The sequence below is a fragment of the Hypanus sabinus genome, chromosome 20, assembly GCF_030144855.1.
Source record: "Hypanus sabinus isolate sHypSab1 chromosome 20, sHypSab1.hap1, whole genome shotgun sequence".
Lineage (NCBI taxonomy): Eukaryota > Metazoa > Chordata > Chondrichthyes > Myliobatiformes > Dasyatidae > Hypanus > Hypanus sabinus.
The window spans coordinates 61114428-61132765 of NC_082725.1; the positions used below are offsets into that span (position 1 = coordinate 61114428).

At 38.4% G+C, this 18338-nt stretch overlaps 1 protein-coding gene across 1 annotated transcript in view; it reads right to left on the minus strand.

The window, feature by feature from the left end:
• sycp2l (synaptonemal complex protein 2-like) overlaps nt 1–18338 on the minus strand; it is an 84919-nt gene that overhangs the window by 17585 nt on the left and 48996 nt on the right. Inside the window, exons 16-17 of the mRNA XM_059945752.1 lie at nt 4252–4397; nt 4111–4163 (exon numbers count right to left, since the gene is read on the minus strand). Of these exons, the coding sequence (XP_059801735.1) occupies nt 4111–4163; nt 4252–4397 (199 nt within the window). The remainder of the gene's footprint in view (nt 1–4110; nt 4164–4251; nt 4398–18338) is intronic.

The window sequence follows — 18338 nt, forward strand, 5'->3', positions numbered from 1 at the left end:
CTATTCTCATAAGCTAACCCCCTCAGCTGCAGGATCAATCTGATGAACCTCCTCTATGTTGCCTCCAAAGCCAGTAGATATTTCCTCAAATATGGAGAACTGAACGGCACACAGTATTTCAGGTGCAGTCATGTACCCTGTAACCTCCCCATTTCAAATTCTATCCCTCTAACAATGAAGACCAGCATTCCATTTGCCTTCTTGATGGCCTGTTGTACCTGCACATCAACCTTTTGTGATTCATGCACAAGCACTCCCAAGACCCTCTGCACAGCAGCATGCTACATTTTTTCACCATTAAGATACAAGCAGATCTATTTTTTTCCTTCCTAAGAGGATGACTTCACATTTACTCCATCTGCCAGATCCTTGCCTATTCACTTAAGCCATCTTTGTCAGCACTGACCCCGTGAAACTCTTCTCATCACTGACTGCCAACCACAGAACACCCATTTATTCCAACTCTCCGCCTTTTAATGGTTAACCAATACTCCATCCATGCCAATAGATTACTCCCAATTCCATGCACCGTTATCTCATGGAGAGATTTTTGTTTGACATCTTATCCAATGCCTTCTAGAAACCGAGGCATACAACATTTACCCATTTCCCACTATCCACTGTGCTGGTCACCCCTCTCAAATAACTCCAATAAGTTTATCAAACAGGTGCTGCCCTTCCTGAATCCATGCAGTGTTTGTCTAATAAAACCATTTCTATCCAGATATCTTGCCATTTCTTCTTAATGATATCTTCAAGCATTTTCCTGACTACAACCACTAAAATGGATGACCACTAGTTACCTGCCTTTAATCCTTTTTTATACAATGGCATGACATTCACTGCCTTCCAATCCACCAGGACCTGCCCAAAATCCAAAGAATTTTGGTGAGTTATCACAAACATTGGTTCTCTAACTTCTGCCATTCTATTCAGTAGCCTGGGATGCATTAATCAGGACCAGGGGACCTGTCTAACTTTAGGCCCAATAATTAGCTCAGAGCTACCTCTTTAGTGATAGTATCAAACTCCTCAACTCCCATTGCACAAAACTAGACAAGTTTTTTTTCCCCTCAAGTGTTGCTTCCTCAATTTTTTTTGTTTATGATAGACCATTTGAAGCTGAACACAAATATAATTTCAGCCTACTTGTGGTGGTGGTGGTGGTCATCCATCTGTCTCGAAGGACAATGGGTGCTGATCATCTTCATAAGCCTGGGCAGAAAGTACGGAGATCCTGAGATGATCAAGATCCCTCTCTTAGCCAAAGTAAAGCATATGAAGCAATACGTTAGGCAAATAGCTTGGCTGCAGGAGCTACCGGAAAGATGTTCAATGATGTCCAGCCCCCTTAGGGGATCCACTCCAGATTTGCTTCCCGGGTTTACTCCTATAGCCTTTGTCTCTCCTGAGGCTGCCCACAAGGTAGTGGGGCTATTTACCCATAGCTGGGGATCTGGACCATGAGTACCAGGGTATGTCCCACCTTCTCCCCATCCTCTATAGTTCAACCTACTGTATCAGATAGGAATTTGGGGAAACAAAAAAATGAACTTTTATCAAATTTAATCCATTTAATTTAATCCATAACTGTGCTGCTGCTTTGCAATAGTTCAAGTAAGATCATTTTTTTTGATGATGAGGAATTTGGGGAAACAAAAAAATGAACTTTTATCAAATTTAATCCATTTAATTTAATCCATAACTGTGCTGCTGCTTTGCAATAGTTCAAGTAAGATCATTTTTTTTGATGATTTTCATTTGTAGTCAATGTCTGAGGCTTCACATTCCAACAATAATCAGCCAGCACTGATGGATTCCAGTTGCCCTGACACCATTTCTCCATGATTGCAATGTCCTGGTGAAACCTTTCACTGTGCTGGCCATTGACAGTGCCAGATTTGCATAGAAGTAGGCTAAAGCAGAATGCAGAAGATGAACCTTTAGTGACATGTTGCACTCCATGGTTTTATATGTTTGACCATGTTGTCAACCACTACACTGCATGTAGTTTCGTGCTGTGAAGTTGCCAAGAGCATTTTCAACAACACCCCTGAATACCTTCCATGCAATTTTCTCTAGTCCCACTAGAATTTATTTGAATTGCTCATCATTGATGACCTGCTTGATTTGGGGACCAATAAATCAATGTCTTCCTGAATCTTAGCATCAGTTATTCTGACTTGAATTATGAATTAAAATAACAAATATAGGTGATATTAAACAAAATGTATGTCAGGGAAATTTCATGGTTAGTTTCATGATCAGCAGCTCAAAATTATTAAGATATACCTGAAAGTATACAGGAAGCAAAATCTTTGTTGTCCAGTATAACTTCCCCATTTAGCATGTTAGACATGCCCTCCACCATGAAGCCCAACACAAAATAGTCATTTAAAACTTCAGCCAATTAGTTCCACCTTCATCTCACATGGGAACTTCATTCATTTTAAACACTTGTTCTGCTTTATCTAAGGTTATTGCTACCTCAATGCACAGATGTGATTAAATCTGTACAGATGGCATGTAAAATAATTTTTCACTTTACCTCAGTACATGTGATTATAATGAACTGGTTTAACCAACTTACACAGCAAATCCTACACAATGCTATGATCCTAGCTTAGTGGTCACCAACCAGTCGATCTTTGAGACGTTCCCAGTAGATCCCAGAAAAAAATGAAAAATACACAAATACATTATGCCTGATAAATCTTTTGATGCAAATATGTAGTAACTTCTACTTTGAAAAAGGACCACTCGACAACTTCATGCCCAAAAGGAACAACTTTATCTCGTATGGTAGAATGATATTCGCATACAGAGGTTTTCACTGATGTGCACTGGACAGAAAAGATGGAAGGAAAACCCCGCAATCCTGGAAACAATCTCTCTTTCCAAACAGCTTTCTGTAGCGGGAGTATTGCTATATTACCATGATCCTAATTGGTATTAACTTATCTTTATAATACTCACATTATAACACTTCTCCCCCTTTAAATTCCAACATTCCCCAAAAGTACAAGAAATGGGAAACAAAAACAGTCATGTAATTAGCTTGCATACCCCTGAAACATATACTAGTGTCTCAGTAAGTTTACCAATACCAGGAAAGTTGAGGAGCTGAAATCGGGGTTGAAGCAAACATGCTGCTCAGAGGATGTGGATCGACAGTGTTAAAGGACTTGTCACTCTGAATATTGTTCACGGCAGTTTGATGAATCCCTGGATGTAATGCAAACAGCTCAGCTTGTTGTATTTGTCAGAATGGCTTCCCAGGATTTTACAACAAAAGAGGACTTCCTCACTCTTTTGCACTTAAAGGAGAGAACAAGAGGAGAGGATATTTACAATGAAGTTTAAAAAAAAGTCCGTGAAAATGACATCCCCATTCAGAAACTGGTGGCAATTACTACTGATGGGGCCCCAGCAACGCACGTGTGCGCATTGGTTTTATAGCACTGTGCCGTAATGACCCTGATTTTCCCGACTTCCTGGATTATCACTGTGTGATTCATCAGGAGGCCTTGGCTGGGAAGGTCGTGGACTTTTCTCATGTAACTGGTGGTCAAACTGATAAATTTGATTTGAGCAAAAGCGCTTCAACACCGCTTATTCAAGGCGTTATTGGATGAGCTTGATGCCACTATGGACTGTTCGATATGCTAATTAGTGTTTTCTTGTTTGGATTAATTTGAAAGTTCGATAAAAGCTTTTTATGTAATTAAAATACAATTAGCCCAAATAAAGGGCCTGATGTTGGAAGTACAATCTGAGCTGTTTTTATTTTAAACGTTTTAGTAGGTCGATCTTGCCTTTCACTAAGGCCGAGGTAGGGGATCTTGGGCTTAAAAAGGTTGGTGACCACTATCCTAGATGATGCTACTTCTGTAAATACTACTAACTCCTGAACAAACTAGGAGTACTCACGCATGAAAGAAATCAGTGACATTGAATCAAAGCAAATGCCATCCTCCAGATGTTATCTCTGTATAATAAGTCAACTGCTCTATCAATACTTTGATGGCAATTGGAGGACCAGGGTAAGGAAACCCTTCAATTTCTTTCAGGAAAAGTACCAATTAAAAAATAAGGCAATTGTTTCCATACCTCTCTTTCTTTCTGCTCCTTGCCTTCACTAGATTCAAGAAACAGTGGTAAAACTTGTGGACAGAAAGAAAAACAAAGCATCAGCTTTGCAAACAAGGATGTACCAAAGTGCACAAAAGGTTAGCTAATAATCAGACAAACCTCTTAGGACAGATGACTTCCTTTTCTTCTGTTTGCTGTAGTCTGCAATACGAGGGAAATCTTTCTTTTGGGGCATTGACAGCCAACTGTGCTCAGAGCCTTCACTACACGAATCTTCCGTGAAAATCTTCTTCTGATCACTTTTTCTGAGCTAATGTTACAAGACTGATAGTTAATTAGGAATACGCCTCAAAATGCTCCAGCATGAGTTCAGTGACCCTCAATGGGACATTGTTATAATTATTTATCTGTAACCAGATATCTTATCCAATCTGTAGAAAACACCATGGCACATAATTAAAGAGGGCCAAGAGCTGCTCAGATTATTAACATGGTAGGTAAATTATTGGACTCTTGAAAGAGGCATGGACAAACAACTCAAATTCATATCCTGCTGCAGAAATGACAAATTTAAATAACCTGGAATATTTCTAGTCTAAGTACAAACTATTAGATCAGGGGTTCCCAGCCTGGGATTCATGGACACCTTGGTTACTGGTAAGATTTTATGGGATAAAAATAAAGTTGGGAAGCCCTGTATTAGATCAAAACCCCTTCTGGTATATCAATGCAAAACTGGAGCATGTGATGTAGTTGCTACACTTCTGAAAGTACAGGGCTTCTAAATATTGAAAAGTGGTTATTGGTGTAATTATAGGGTTCAGGGATTTCAGTTTCACCAGATTATTCAAGAAGAACCTTTTGCATGCAGAAAGTTGAAAGGAGATATAATGGAGGAATTTAAAATCAAGAATAGATAGAAATAGAAACTATTCTTCAATAGATAATTGGAGGAAGCTCCAAGAATATCCATACCCTCAAAGATGATAAGAACAGCATATAGTAATATGAGGGTGAAGTATTTACAAATAGTCAGTAGTGCCAAATAGATACCCTCCACTGTCTCCTTCATCCCATTTCCACCATCAAAATCCTCACCATCACAAATTCAATTCAAATCATCCCTTGTGATATTAAAAACTGAGACCTCTTGATAAAGCAAAGGTTATGGGATCAAGAAACATCCAAGTTCTTGTACTGAAAACATGCACTCCAGAATAAACTGAGTTATTGCAGTATAGTTCCAATACATGCATCAATTCAAACAGACTATGTGGGAGTTTACTTGGGTTGATCCTATTCAGAAAAGTACAAATCCTGTCCAAAATTATGGCACAATAGCATCAACATGATAGAAGCTGTCCTTGACAATGGCCTTATACAACACTTACCCATAAACCCACCCACTGATATCCATTTTGGGTTTCACTCTGATCCAGATTCACAGCCTTGGTCCCAACTTGATCAAAAGAGTTGAATGCTAGAGTCAGCGACTTCCCTTTCTATCAAGGCACTTTAGTAAACTAAAATCAATAGGTTTCAAGGGGAAAATAAACATTCTAGTGGAATAATACCTTGCACAAAAAATTGTTGTGCAGGTTGAAGGTTTATCATTCCAGGCCCAGTAAAGCACTGTAAGGGTTCCTCAAGACCATAACCACTTACAGCTACAACCTTCTTTTCATCAGTAGGTCATAACAGATGCTTGCATAATGTTCAACTCCTCAAAAGATGAAGCAGTCCATACCTGAATGTAACAAGGACAAGGCAAGATTGGGGTGGGAAGTGGCAATTCACTCTTAGATTCTACTCCAATGCCAGAAATTGGATCTCCAATGATAGTCTAATCACCTAACTTTGACATTCAAAGATATTACCAACTCCAATGCAATCATCTTCAATTTCAGGCTGTCATGATTGACAAACTCAGATGGACCAGCCACACAGGTCAGATGTAGTTTCTTATCAGAGGAGAAATTGGGTGTGGCTTGGTCTGAATTAATTCAATGTCATGGTCCCTTTAGCTTCATTTTCACCATGCCATGCACTATCAGTTTGGTGGAACAACACATTGCTAGATCAATTTTTGTTTAGTTGAGTGCAGTTGTATGTTAGCACATTACTTTGGGCCTGAGGTAGACTTTCATTTCTTTAGGCTATTAGAAAAACTGATTTATTGATTTTGTTTTGCAAGATACAAGGCATTAGGTTTTATTTACTTATTCAATTTAAATTAAATGTTCTTCCAGTTTAAGATGGCACCAACAGAACACAGTAATGACTTACTGACAGCAAGCAAAACTACTGATTACTTTATCACACTTGTTCTACGAAATGTTCACTGCAATCAGTAGCCTGTAACTTCCCTTTCGGAGCTCAACTTTTGAACTGCTTATACAACCTAGCATTTTTGCATTGTGAACTGAAGTCCCAAAGGTATAGAACGGTTGCAGCATAGTGCGTTTTGGTTGAATCAAAGCAGCAGAACCCAGACTTAACAACAGGGAACAAGTAAATGTTTGGCTATTGCTGGAGTGTGCTTGGAGCCAATTGGAGATGGCAGATCTGAGGTGAGACATATCCAAGGCAGCGGGCCCCAGCCTCACTAACAAGGAACAAGCCTACATTTGACCAATTTACATGTCAGGCCAGATTGAAAAGGTTGGTTATGGGCCAAATCGAGGCGGCGGGGCTCAGACCTAAAGGCATATTGATGTGGTAGGGCCTGGGTCCCAGACTAAGGAATGACCCGCTGTTTGGCCTATTTAAACACTGGTCCAGATTGAAAATTTTGGTGTTGGTGCCAGAGGAGAGGGACAGTTCAGTTCAATGCTCGAGGTTTACTCATCTCTGCACTGAACTGAGGCTGAGGCCTGCAGTTAACAGGTTCCTCAATCAGCTGTGACTGTCTTCATGGCTGTGGACTCACTTTCATGAATTTCAGTTCTTTGTTATTTGCTTACTTTTATTGTTTGTATGGCTTTTTTCCCCTGCACATTGGGTGTTTGACAGTCTTTTTAATGAGTTCTATTGGATTTCTTTGTTTTGTGGCTGTCAGTAAGAAGAAAATGTACTTTGAAATTTTTCATTAATATGAACAGGACTTGAACTTGTCTTTGGATCATTACTCAAGACCTCTGGCATTCACACTAGGACCAATTATCAAGTACCACTGGATTGGGAGATACCCATATTAACTGAATCTTCCTTCCCTGGCAGTTATTCCCCAAGCTCCTGACCACACACACTCAAGGTAACATTCCATTTTCCCAAAAGTCACATCAATTATTTCTTAAGCTCCAGAGCTCAAGTCAGGAATTTCATTAGCCAGAGGGTAATGAATCTGTGTAATTCATCACCACAGGTAGCTATGGAGGTTGATTAGTAAGGGTGTCAAAGGTAACAGGGAAAGGCTGAGGTTGGGAGGGAAAGCAAATCAGTCATGATGGAATGGCCAAGCAGACTCAATGGAGCAAATTTTGCCAAATGGCAGAATTCTACACATATGGTCTTATCGAGTAACTGGCAAAACTTCCTACACACTGCGGCCTTGAGTTCCCAAATAAAATGGGATGTATGCTGTATCCACTTGCTACACCCTGGTTAAGATTGTCACTGCTACGCTGCAGGCATTTCATTTCAGCAGTTCCACAAGAGCAGTCTGTTCTGTTTTCAGCCTGTTTAAGTTTGAGCTAAGATAAGGGGCTCTGTTGTTCAACTTAGGAATGTGGTGCCAGCCAATCAATATGGTGGAATTAGAGCAGGTTCTAGAGAATTCTGGGCAAAGAGATTTTTGCAACAGACGTTACCTGAGTGGGTCGAGGTCTTTTTGGTGGGAGCTGAGAGAGAATAGGAGAAAAGATGGCTGAGGATGTGGTCCCTGATGCACATGGAGATTTATTCAGATGAATGGTTTTAGGGAGGAAGGACCAATTCTTCCGTGGGAAAGCCCATTTGTTTGAGATAGATTTCGAGCAACATTCAGAAGGTGGTGTGCTTTCATGCAGACCAAGAGTCCAGCATGCGAGTTAAAGACAACTTCAAGATGAGCTCCAACTTATGTGCACATTTGACTGTAATTATGATGGGTCCTTTTGTTCCCCCCCTTTTCCTTAAGAACTGTTTGGTTACGTTAACATTCTTAAATACACTTCCTTAATAATTGTATGCAGTGTACAGTCTGTTATTTCTTGCCGACGAGGAATTGCATGGGAGCAAGAAATTACACAGCATTCACACAAATCAGAGCTTGGATGGGCAAAACATCCCAACCTCATTGGTTTGGTGAGAATGGTGGTTTTCTCACAGCGGAGTCTGGTGGCCGTTAGTGAGGGGCTAATGAGCTGCATCTCTAGAGACAACCAGTAAAAAAAAAAGGTTTCATATTATATCCACAACATCATACTATCATAGTCAATAGACAAATCTTAAACTCAGAATCTGACTACAAACACCAACTTGTTACAAACTGATGACCAAAGCACAGAGGTAAACATGCATTAGTTTAACAAAATAGTGTAAATAGTAGCTCAAACTTCATCCAAATATGCCTCTATTCCCATCATTTTATGGACTAAAATTCTCCCATGTTCCATTCCTGCCTCTGCATGTCTTTCAGTTGAAGAAAATATCAAATTAGACAATTTCAATAAGCAAATGTGGAACTCTACAAAACTTTTCGTAAAATTTTCAATAAGATTCAACAGTTAGCATTTAACCCTTTGTCATTTTCTAAAAAAATTAAATGTACAGATTTACTGCCTCTGCATTCATGAAATAGCTATGCAATACATCACATCTGCAAACTGCATAGGAAAGATGATTTCAACTTTTGGGAAGACCATGATACAATAAGCCACAGTTGTCTACAACAGTAGGTTAACAAACTGCACTTATCTGTTACTGCTACACTATTTTCAGCATTCTATTTTCCTTGATATCACATGCTCCCTGTAATCTGGTTATATGCTTGATAGCTATGTTAATCAGTGATTCATACTTCATATGGTCTCCCTGCTCCTCTATTCAATTGGCCTGTAATGGAGAGCATTTGCTAAGAAGCCTTTATTAAACACCTAACGTACTTAGGCATGGTATAAACTGACTGGACAACATTTACTGGACAGAATTTACTCTATATTGGTACATTTGACAATAAAAACCAATAATTTCAACATCACAAACTCAGTACAAATTACATCATACCATTACTTTCTTGCTTCTGCTCCTTCCCTTACTTGCTGCAGTTTTTCTGAAAAGTAGATGAAAATATTACAGAGTTTAGGGAAACACCAGTAGATGGATTTTTTTCAAGTCTTTTCAGAGATTCTTCAAAATATCAAAACTTAAAATGATTAGAAGTCCCCATCATTCTCTTTTGCTTAGGGACCTCAGAGGTGGGCCTCATTTCCAGGATGCAGAAAGACAGGATAACACAAATATCATTTGACAATTAACCAATAGTTCTCAAATGTAACTTAGTGCACTTGGAAGAATTTGAAAAGGTGAACATAGACCCTGATGTGGTTTGGGAACACCAATGCCTTTGAGCGAAAAATCCTACAAAAGATAATGGATTCGGCCCACATCACAGGTAAAACCATCCCAACCATTGAGCACATCTACATGAAAAGTTTCCATATAAAGTCAGCATCCATCGACAATCTTCCCCACCCAGGCCGTGCTCTTTTCTTGCTACTGCCATCAGGCAGAAGGTACAAGCACATGAAGACTCACACCACCAGATTCATGAACAGTTACTACCCCTCAGCCAGCAGGCTCTTGAACAAAAGGGGATAACTATACAGATTCTATTTCTAGTGTTCCCACACTAATGGTCTCACTTTAAGGACTCTTATTTTGATATTTCATGCTCATTATTTATTTACATTTGCACAGTTTGTTGTTCATTAATCCTGTTTACAGTTATTATTCTATAGATTTGCTAAGTGTGCCCACAGAAAACAGATAGAATCTCAGGGTTGTATGTGGTGACATATATGTACTCCAATAATGAATTTGAATTTTGATGTTACCTTAAAGATTCTAGTGAAACTAATAAATGAAAGTAGGATTAATATTGAAGTCAATCCAAAATTGCCTTAGTGACATGAAAAAGAAAAGCCTTTGCAATGGAAGACTGTTATCTGGGAGGTTTCACATGCTTAGTACTTGGCCACGCGTGTTTTATGGGATACATTGACAAATGGGAGTAAATTTAATGAATAATTATCAAGAGGCCGGTAAATAATATAGGGAAAATGGTCATATTGTTGACAGGAGAAAAGTTTTTAAATTGTCAGGATATTGATGATCTGAACAATGGCAAATGGAATTTAATCCAGAAAAATGGGAAGTATTAGACAATAGATGCAGGAGTAGGCCATTTGGCCCTTTGAGCCAGCACTGCCCTTCAATGTGATCATGGCTGATCATCCACAATCAGTACCCTGTTCCTGCCTTCTCTCCATATCCCTCGACTCCACTATCTTTAAGAGCTCTATCTAACTCTTTTTTTTTGAAAGCATCCAGAGAATTGGCCTCCACTGCCTTCTGAGACAGAACATTCCACAGATCCACAGCTCTCTGGGTGAAAAAGTTTTTCCTCAACTCCATTCTAAATGGCCTACCCCTTATTCTTAAACTGTGGCCTCTGGATCTGGACTCCCCCAACATTGGGAGAATGGTTCCTGCCTCTAGCATGTCTATCCCTTAATAATCTTATATGTTTCAATCAGATCCCCTCTCATCCTTCTAAATTCCAGTGTATACAAGCCCAGTAGCTCCAATCTTTCAAGATATGACAGTCCCGCCATCCCAGGAATTAACCTCGTGAACCTACGCTGCACTCCCTCAACAGTAAGAATGTCCTTCCTCAAATTTGGAGACCAAAACTGAACACAGTACTCCAGGTGTGGTCTCACCAGGGCCCTGTACAACTGCAGAAGGACCTCTTTGCTCCTATACTTAACTCCTTTTGTTATGTATTGTACCTGAAGGTACAACAAATCAGAGAAGATTCAATAAATGGAAGGTACTGAATGCTGTAGTGAAAAGGGGACCTTCAAATGCATGTCCAATGATCCTTGAAAATTAACAGCTCAGGTGGTTATAAAATATAAAGCATTCCTTTTGTCAGGGCACAGAATACAAGAGCTGGGGGGATAGATTATATTAGAACTGCATACAAAACTCAACAGATCACCATTTGAGAACAATCTACAGCTCTATGTCAGACAACAACAAAGGTGCAGATGAGATTCAAGAGTTGACTGTATGGAATGGAAAGCTAGATGTTGCTGAGGCTGGGGACATTTGCTTTGGAAGTTTGGATGATGAGAGGAAATTGGAATACCTAGAAAACAGTGAGAATGTGGATCCAATAATTGGCTTTGTGACATGAAGGGATTATGGCTTTGCTATTGGAAGGCCATTATCAGTGGGGGTTCTACGGAGCCAACTTCTTGGTTCCTTGCATTTGGAGAATGTTCAAACTCTACAAAGGCAACATTGAAGGTCAGAATGGAAACCTGATCACTAAAACTCTGAGAAAACACAGCTAACTGCTGCATCACTAAGCTGCCCTACATGGGTTAATCACCTGGAGGAAAGGGAAGTTAGATATTATGATCCAGTCACTCTATCAGCAGTGGAACTATGAATGAAACCAAACATGGTCTAATCAGCAAAGTCCTAACACAGGTTTAAAGGAGAAGTGACAACAGCAACCTAGACACCAATAAACTGCCTCACTTTGCTGTGAAAACAACTGGACTTAAATCCTGATGAAGGGTTTCAGCCCAAAACGTTATCACTACCTCCTCCCATAGATGCTGTCTGGCCTGGTGAGTTCTGCCAGCATTATTTTTATTGGACTTAAATCATATTTTGATACAATTCAGAAATATTAACCGTCTCTAAGTACTGCGGGGAAGAGAATAGATTTAGTAGTCAAGGATTCAGTAATTGCTCAAGACAAAATGGTCAATAGTAGATGAAAAGTAAACAGAAGACATTGGAAATTCTCCAGTTTTTCTTCTTGTCTAAGTACAGATTTCATCCAAATCCATTTTCTTTTATGTAGTTTATACTGACGGCACATGCAAATCAAAGTTTCTGCTAATTTTCCTGCATTAGACTGTAAAAGACTTGCATATACTTAGCACCTTTCAAACCTAGATACCTTACACCTAATACAGTCGGCACTCCTTATTCGCGGGGGATTGGTTCTAGGACCCCCCCGCGGATACTAAAATTCGCAGATGCTCAAGTCCCTTATTTAACATACATCGGTGTGGTGGTCTTTAGGACCCAGCGGGACCCCGGACTTTACTTAACATGGCTCTTTGCGGTGGACATTAGGACCTGGCAGTGCAGCTCTGAATCCACTGTGATTCTGTTCACAAAAATAATCACGATCGCGATTGTGGAAGTAATAAAGCGATTGGAAAGAGGTGAAATGTCATCGGTCATTGGAAAAGTATTAGGCTACAGTCAGTCAATGATCGGAACAATTTTAATGGAGCATGTGAAAGGCCCTGCCCCGATGAAAGCTACAATTATTACTAAGCAACGCAGTGGTTAAATTATTGAAATACATCTCTTAAGTGTTTTATATGCATAGAAATGTAAAATATGTACTATATAACTAAGAAAAACATTTGACTAACTGATGCTAAATAATATTGGATGTACCTGTTCCAACTTCAAATCCGATTTAAAGACGGACTCAGGAGTGGAACTCATTCATAACCCAGGGACTGCCTGTACTTTTAAGTCATTTCTAGATTACTTATAATACCTAATACAATGTAAATGCTATGTAAATAGTTGTATTGTTTAGGGAATAATGACAAGAAAAAAATAGTCTGTACATGCTCAAGCAACAAGTGCTGGAGAGAGAGAACTTCTGGGTTTTTCCGATTCGCAGTTGGTTGAATCCGCGCATACAGAATCTGCGGATAAGGAGGGCCGACTGTAATATCTGGAGTTGCAGATAATATACAAATACTCCTTTGCTTTTGTCACATTCAATTAAGTAAACATTTTTACCAGTTATTTTGTTTTCCCTCTACACTCATAATAGAACTTCTCAAACAGCACTAAGGAACACCAAATGACTTACACATTTTTCTTTTCCCCAGTTTGAGAGTTTCTTTTCCATAGGATCTTCCTCTTTCTTTCAGTGATCTACAGTTCCATCAGATAAAACACAGAATGTTGCATCCAAAATATCAAAATGATTACCCAAAGTTAATACAGTTGCTGGAAACACTCAGGCTGTCAGGAAGCATCTGTGAAGAGAGAATCACAGCTGCATTAAAGGCCTAACCTTTCATTAAAAGTGTTTTATGCTGTCAGGGTCAGTTCCCTAGGTCAATACCAATGGTGAAGCAAGGGATATTCTGGGCCCATGATCACCGATTGCAGCTTAATACATTTCTGCTGCTGCTGATAGCCCACAGAAATTCATTGACACCTAGTTTTGAGTTCACAGATTGACCCTATTTAGCACAACTTATTACCACATGAAATGCAAACTCACATAGCTTTAAACACTCTACGTTCACAGAAGTTTCCCCATCAATAAGTTAACAATACTGGACACAGGTTCCTATTTTCAAATATCCAATTGCCCAAGGCAGCCGGGTTCCTTCATCCCTGATGCACTTTGGTATCTAGATGATTCCTACCCCAGAGGCTGCCTATGGCAAAACCCAGTTCTAGAGTCCATTTATGCCATTAACTGCAGCCAGTATCACCCCACCACCTTTTCTAACATCTTGGTCATCTCCTCAGTTAGCTTCCTGTACTAGACAAGTTGAAACATTAGCCACCTAAAGGTTGAAAGGTCAGAAGCCAGCACAGGCAAAAATGAATACACAAACTTCAATCTGGGTCCATCCCCGCAGGTTACAGCAATGATTTCATCCCTATGGGCCTTCAGTAAGCAGCAAACTGAAAATCTGACATGCCTGCAGCAGCTGAAAAATCCACCCTGCTAGTCTTCCAAAAAGAAAAAAAAACTTGTACAAGGCCTCTCCAACTGAACAAGTCACATGTTCACAACTTGAGGAAGATGTTCCAACAATTACAACCCCTAACCTGGAAACAGAAGCTGGAAGGAGGGTGTCACATTCCACCTAATGTCATAACCAGGACTCTGCATATCTCCAGCGTGAGACAGTTCAATGTCTTATAGCATATGGATTTTTGTTGCTCCAATTCTAATACCTTTCCAGCCAGCATTCCACTTTCTACACACGAACTTTCACTAAAACTTTGCTGCCCACATCCCACCTTGCACCACCCTACTCATACGTCAGCCCCATGCTTACTACACCGGCTCCCTGTCCATCATAATTTTAAAAATTTCTCTAGGAGGCCTACATTGCAACAGATAAGCCTGGATAAGATCTCACATTGCACACTGAGGTTCATTGGTAGGTTTAATCAAAAACAATTGGTATAAGGGGGTAATTGTCGGAGTACTATAGTAATTGTAAAGGGCTGTTTGCAAAGGGTTTCTATGGGCTTAGTGCTACATCTTACTTTTCGCAGCACATATCAATTATAAAAGAAAACAATTAACACGCTTGCAAGGAACACAAAATAGCAGTAGTGATTAAAAGTGAAGATTATAGACAGGCTACATCCACACTAGACTGGATAATTTTGAAAACGCCAGTTCTGTGTAAAAATGATAGGCATCCACACTAAGCGTTTTTGAAAATTTCTATCCACAACGAATGGGAGATTTCGGCGAATCTCCTCCTCCTGTGCATGCACAGGACACATCTACCGAAAACAAGCGACATGTTTGGTGTCAAATTTCACTGTAAAAGTGCGCGTTTGTGTAGATTTCAGGATCACAATTTCCGCTTAGTAGATTTTAGTCCAGAAGTAATGAAGGCAAGGCTTCTTTTTAAACCTCTGATGTCCGAATGTTATGAGAAAAATCTAAAACCTGCGCTCTTATACCCTGCGAAGCTCAGAATCTCGCCGCCATATGCTCCATGCGGGTTTTCCTTTCTACATCTGAAGCGAGAAGTTTTCTAAATGAGAACTTCCCTACTGTTACGGAATCTCATTCCTAACAAATGAGGGTTTTTGATCGTGTAAGATGGTTTTTGATTCCTCAAACCAGATTTTGTTTCTGGCTATTGGTGTAGGTTTACTCTACACTTTATATTCAAGTTAAAGTGTTCTTTCGTCATATTAAACAGTTTGTTTTACACACTTTAACCATTATACTATATTGATGACTATTATTTTTGTTCCTTCGAAGGTGTATTTTTAACCCTTCGAAGGTGAATTTTTTTTTACTAAGATGGTGGTTTTTTGGAAAAATATTTTTGGTTGTTTTTTTAAGATGGCGTTATTTTTTTTCTCTCATCTTCTTCCTACAATGCATCGCTTATCACAGTCTAAATATTTTTTGGTTTGTTTGGGTTATAAACTGATTTATAAGTTCTTAGTGATTATATTCTTTTCGGTTTTTTTTACAACCAAGTATATTAAGGTTTGTTTTTCAGTATAGTGATCATAATTTTTAAAGTTTGGGTGGATTTTATTTTGTATATCCTTTATATACGGAGTGGTCTTCTGCTGATATGGGGGTAGAATTAGTTTCATGTTTTCCTTTTCCCAGCCTGTTTTTGGCTGTTGGTTTTTTTTCTCTCTCTTGAGGGGGTGGGGGGTGGTCTTTTTTCTAACTCTATATTTCCTTTTCCAGTTGGTTTTAGTTTTTTCATTTGGGCTGTTTTTGAACTACAAATATGTCTATGATGTCATCACTTAAGGGTCCACTCTTTATTTTTGTTCCTCTTCCAGGTGCATGAGTTTATAACCCTTTTTATACCAAAGGGTTGATTTTAGAAATATGGCTCAGACCATTAATTCTGTGTCTTGGAATACTAATGGTTTAAACCATCCGATTAAACGAAAGAAGATTTTCAAAGTATTTCAAAGACTTAATGCTCATATCATGTGAGGAAGGAGGATAATTATCGCTTTTTTAGGTTTTGGCAGGGTCAACAGTACCATTTGAATTCGAATGCCAAAGTAAAGGGAGTTTCAATTTTTATTGACTCCTCTATTGCATTTGTCCAACATGATATCTTTTCGGATCCGAATGGTAGATTTCTGTTAATTACGGGCTTACTTTGTAATAAAAAGGTTGCTATGGTTAATGTTTATGCTCCAAATGTGGATTGTCCTGATTTTTAAGTCCTTATTTACTTCTTTACCTAATCTAAATGAATACAAGTTGATAATGGGTGGTGATCTTAATTGTTGTTTAAATCCTTTGATGGACAAATCTAGATCTACTCAGACTTTACCCAATAAGTCGGCCACTTGTATCAACTCTTTCATGACTGATAATGGAGTTTTTGATATTTGGAGATTTCGGCATCCTAAGGACAAGGAGTTTTCTTTTTTCTCACATGTTTATCATTCTTATTCGAGAATTGATTATTTTTTTTATTGACTCTTGTTTGATTCCTTTGGTAAATGGTTGTGATTATGATAGTATAGCTATTTCTGACCATGCTCCATTAAAACTTTCTATTAAATTTATGGATACAGTTCCTAATGCTAGACAATGGCGATTTGGCTCTACCTTATTGCAAGATCCGGACTTTATTAAATTTATGAATGAACAGATCGACGACTTCTTTTCAACCAACTCCACGGAAGATATTTCTTACGGAACACTTTGGGACACTTTTAAAGCATATATACGTGGACAGATTATCTCATACTCTATTGGTCTGAGAAAACACATAAAGGAGGAAGCTCTTTTATTGGTTGATAAAAACAAAGAGATTGACAAGAAATATTTAGTTACTCCTAGTAAGGAGCTTTACAAGCAAAGGGTTGAACTTCAAACAGAATATAGTTTATTACTTACATCTTCGATTGAAAATCAACTGATGAAGTCCAGATCTGATTTTTATATACATAGTGATAAATCGGGTAAACTGCTAGCTAGTCAATTGAAGAATGCTTTGGTTAAACGTCAAATTACTAAGATCCGTCAGCAAAATGGGGATTTGACAGTTAACCATGAGATAAATAAATCATTTCAAGATTTTTATACTTCCCTGTATCATTCTGAATTTCCTCAGGATTGTGGTACCATGTGTGATTTTCTTGGGAAATTGAATTACCCAAAATTATCACCAGATGATCTTTCATTATTGGAAACTCCTATAACTGATGTAGAAATCAAAGGAGTTATTTCTTCCATGAACTCAAGGAAAGCACCTGGTCTGGATGGGTATATAGCAGAATTTTTAAAAATGTTTTTCTGCTACTCTCTCTCCTTGGTTATTGAAGAAGCAGTTAGATAGGGCAATATGCCACATTTTTATAGAGCTTCCATTTCTTTAATATTGAAGAAAGATAAAGACCCTACTGATTGTGCATCCTATAGACCAATATCCTTATTGAATGTAGATTCCAAGATTTTTTCCAAGTTACTTGCATCCAGATTGGAGAAGGTATTACCCCAAATTATTTCAGAAGATCAAACCGGTTTTATTAAAAATTGTTATTCTTTTTTAATGTTAGGTTATTGAATATTGTGTATACTCCTTCACATAATATTTCAGAATGTGTTATTTCATTAGATGCAGAGAAAGCATTTGACAGAGTTGAATGGCCATACTTATCTAATGTGTTGGAGAAGTTTAATTTTAGTCTGACATTTATTTCCTGGATTAAACTGATTTATCATACTCCAGTAGCCTCGGTGTTTACTAATAATCAAAGATCTCCCTTTTTTCGTTTATTTCGGAGCACTAGACATGGCTGTCCTCTTAGCCCACTATTATTTAATATTGCTTTAGAACCCTTGGCAATTGCTATCAGAGAATCACAGGATATTCTTGGTATTAATCGTGGAACAGATATTCATAAGTTATCTTTGTATGCAGATAATTTATTATTATTTATTTCTAATCCTGAGAAATCTATTCCTGTAGTTTTATCATTGTTGGCTCAATTTAGTGACTTTTCTGGGTATAAATTAAATCTTAATAAGAGTGAATTGTTTCCTTTAAATAGACAGGTCCCAATCTATGGAAACTTACCTTTTAAATTAGTTAATGACTTTTATTTACTTAGGGATTAAAATTACAAAAAACCATAAAGACTTATTTAAGGTTAATTTTGTACCCTTAATTGATCAGATTAAATGCTTGTTTACTAAGTGGTCACCATTATCTTTATCTCTGATAGGT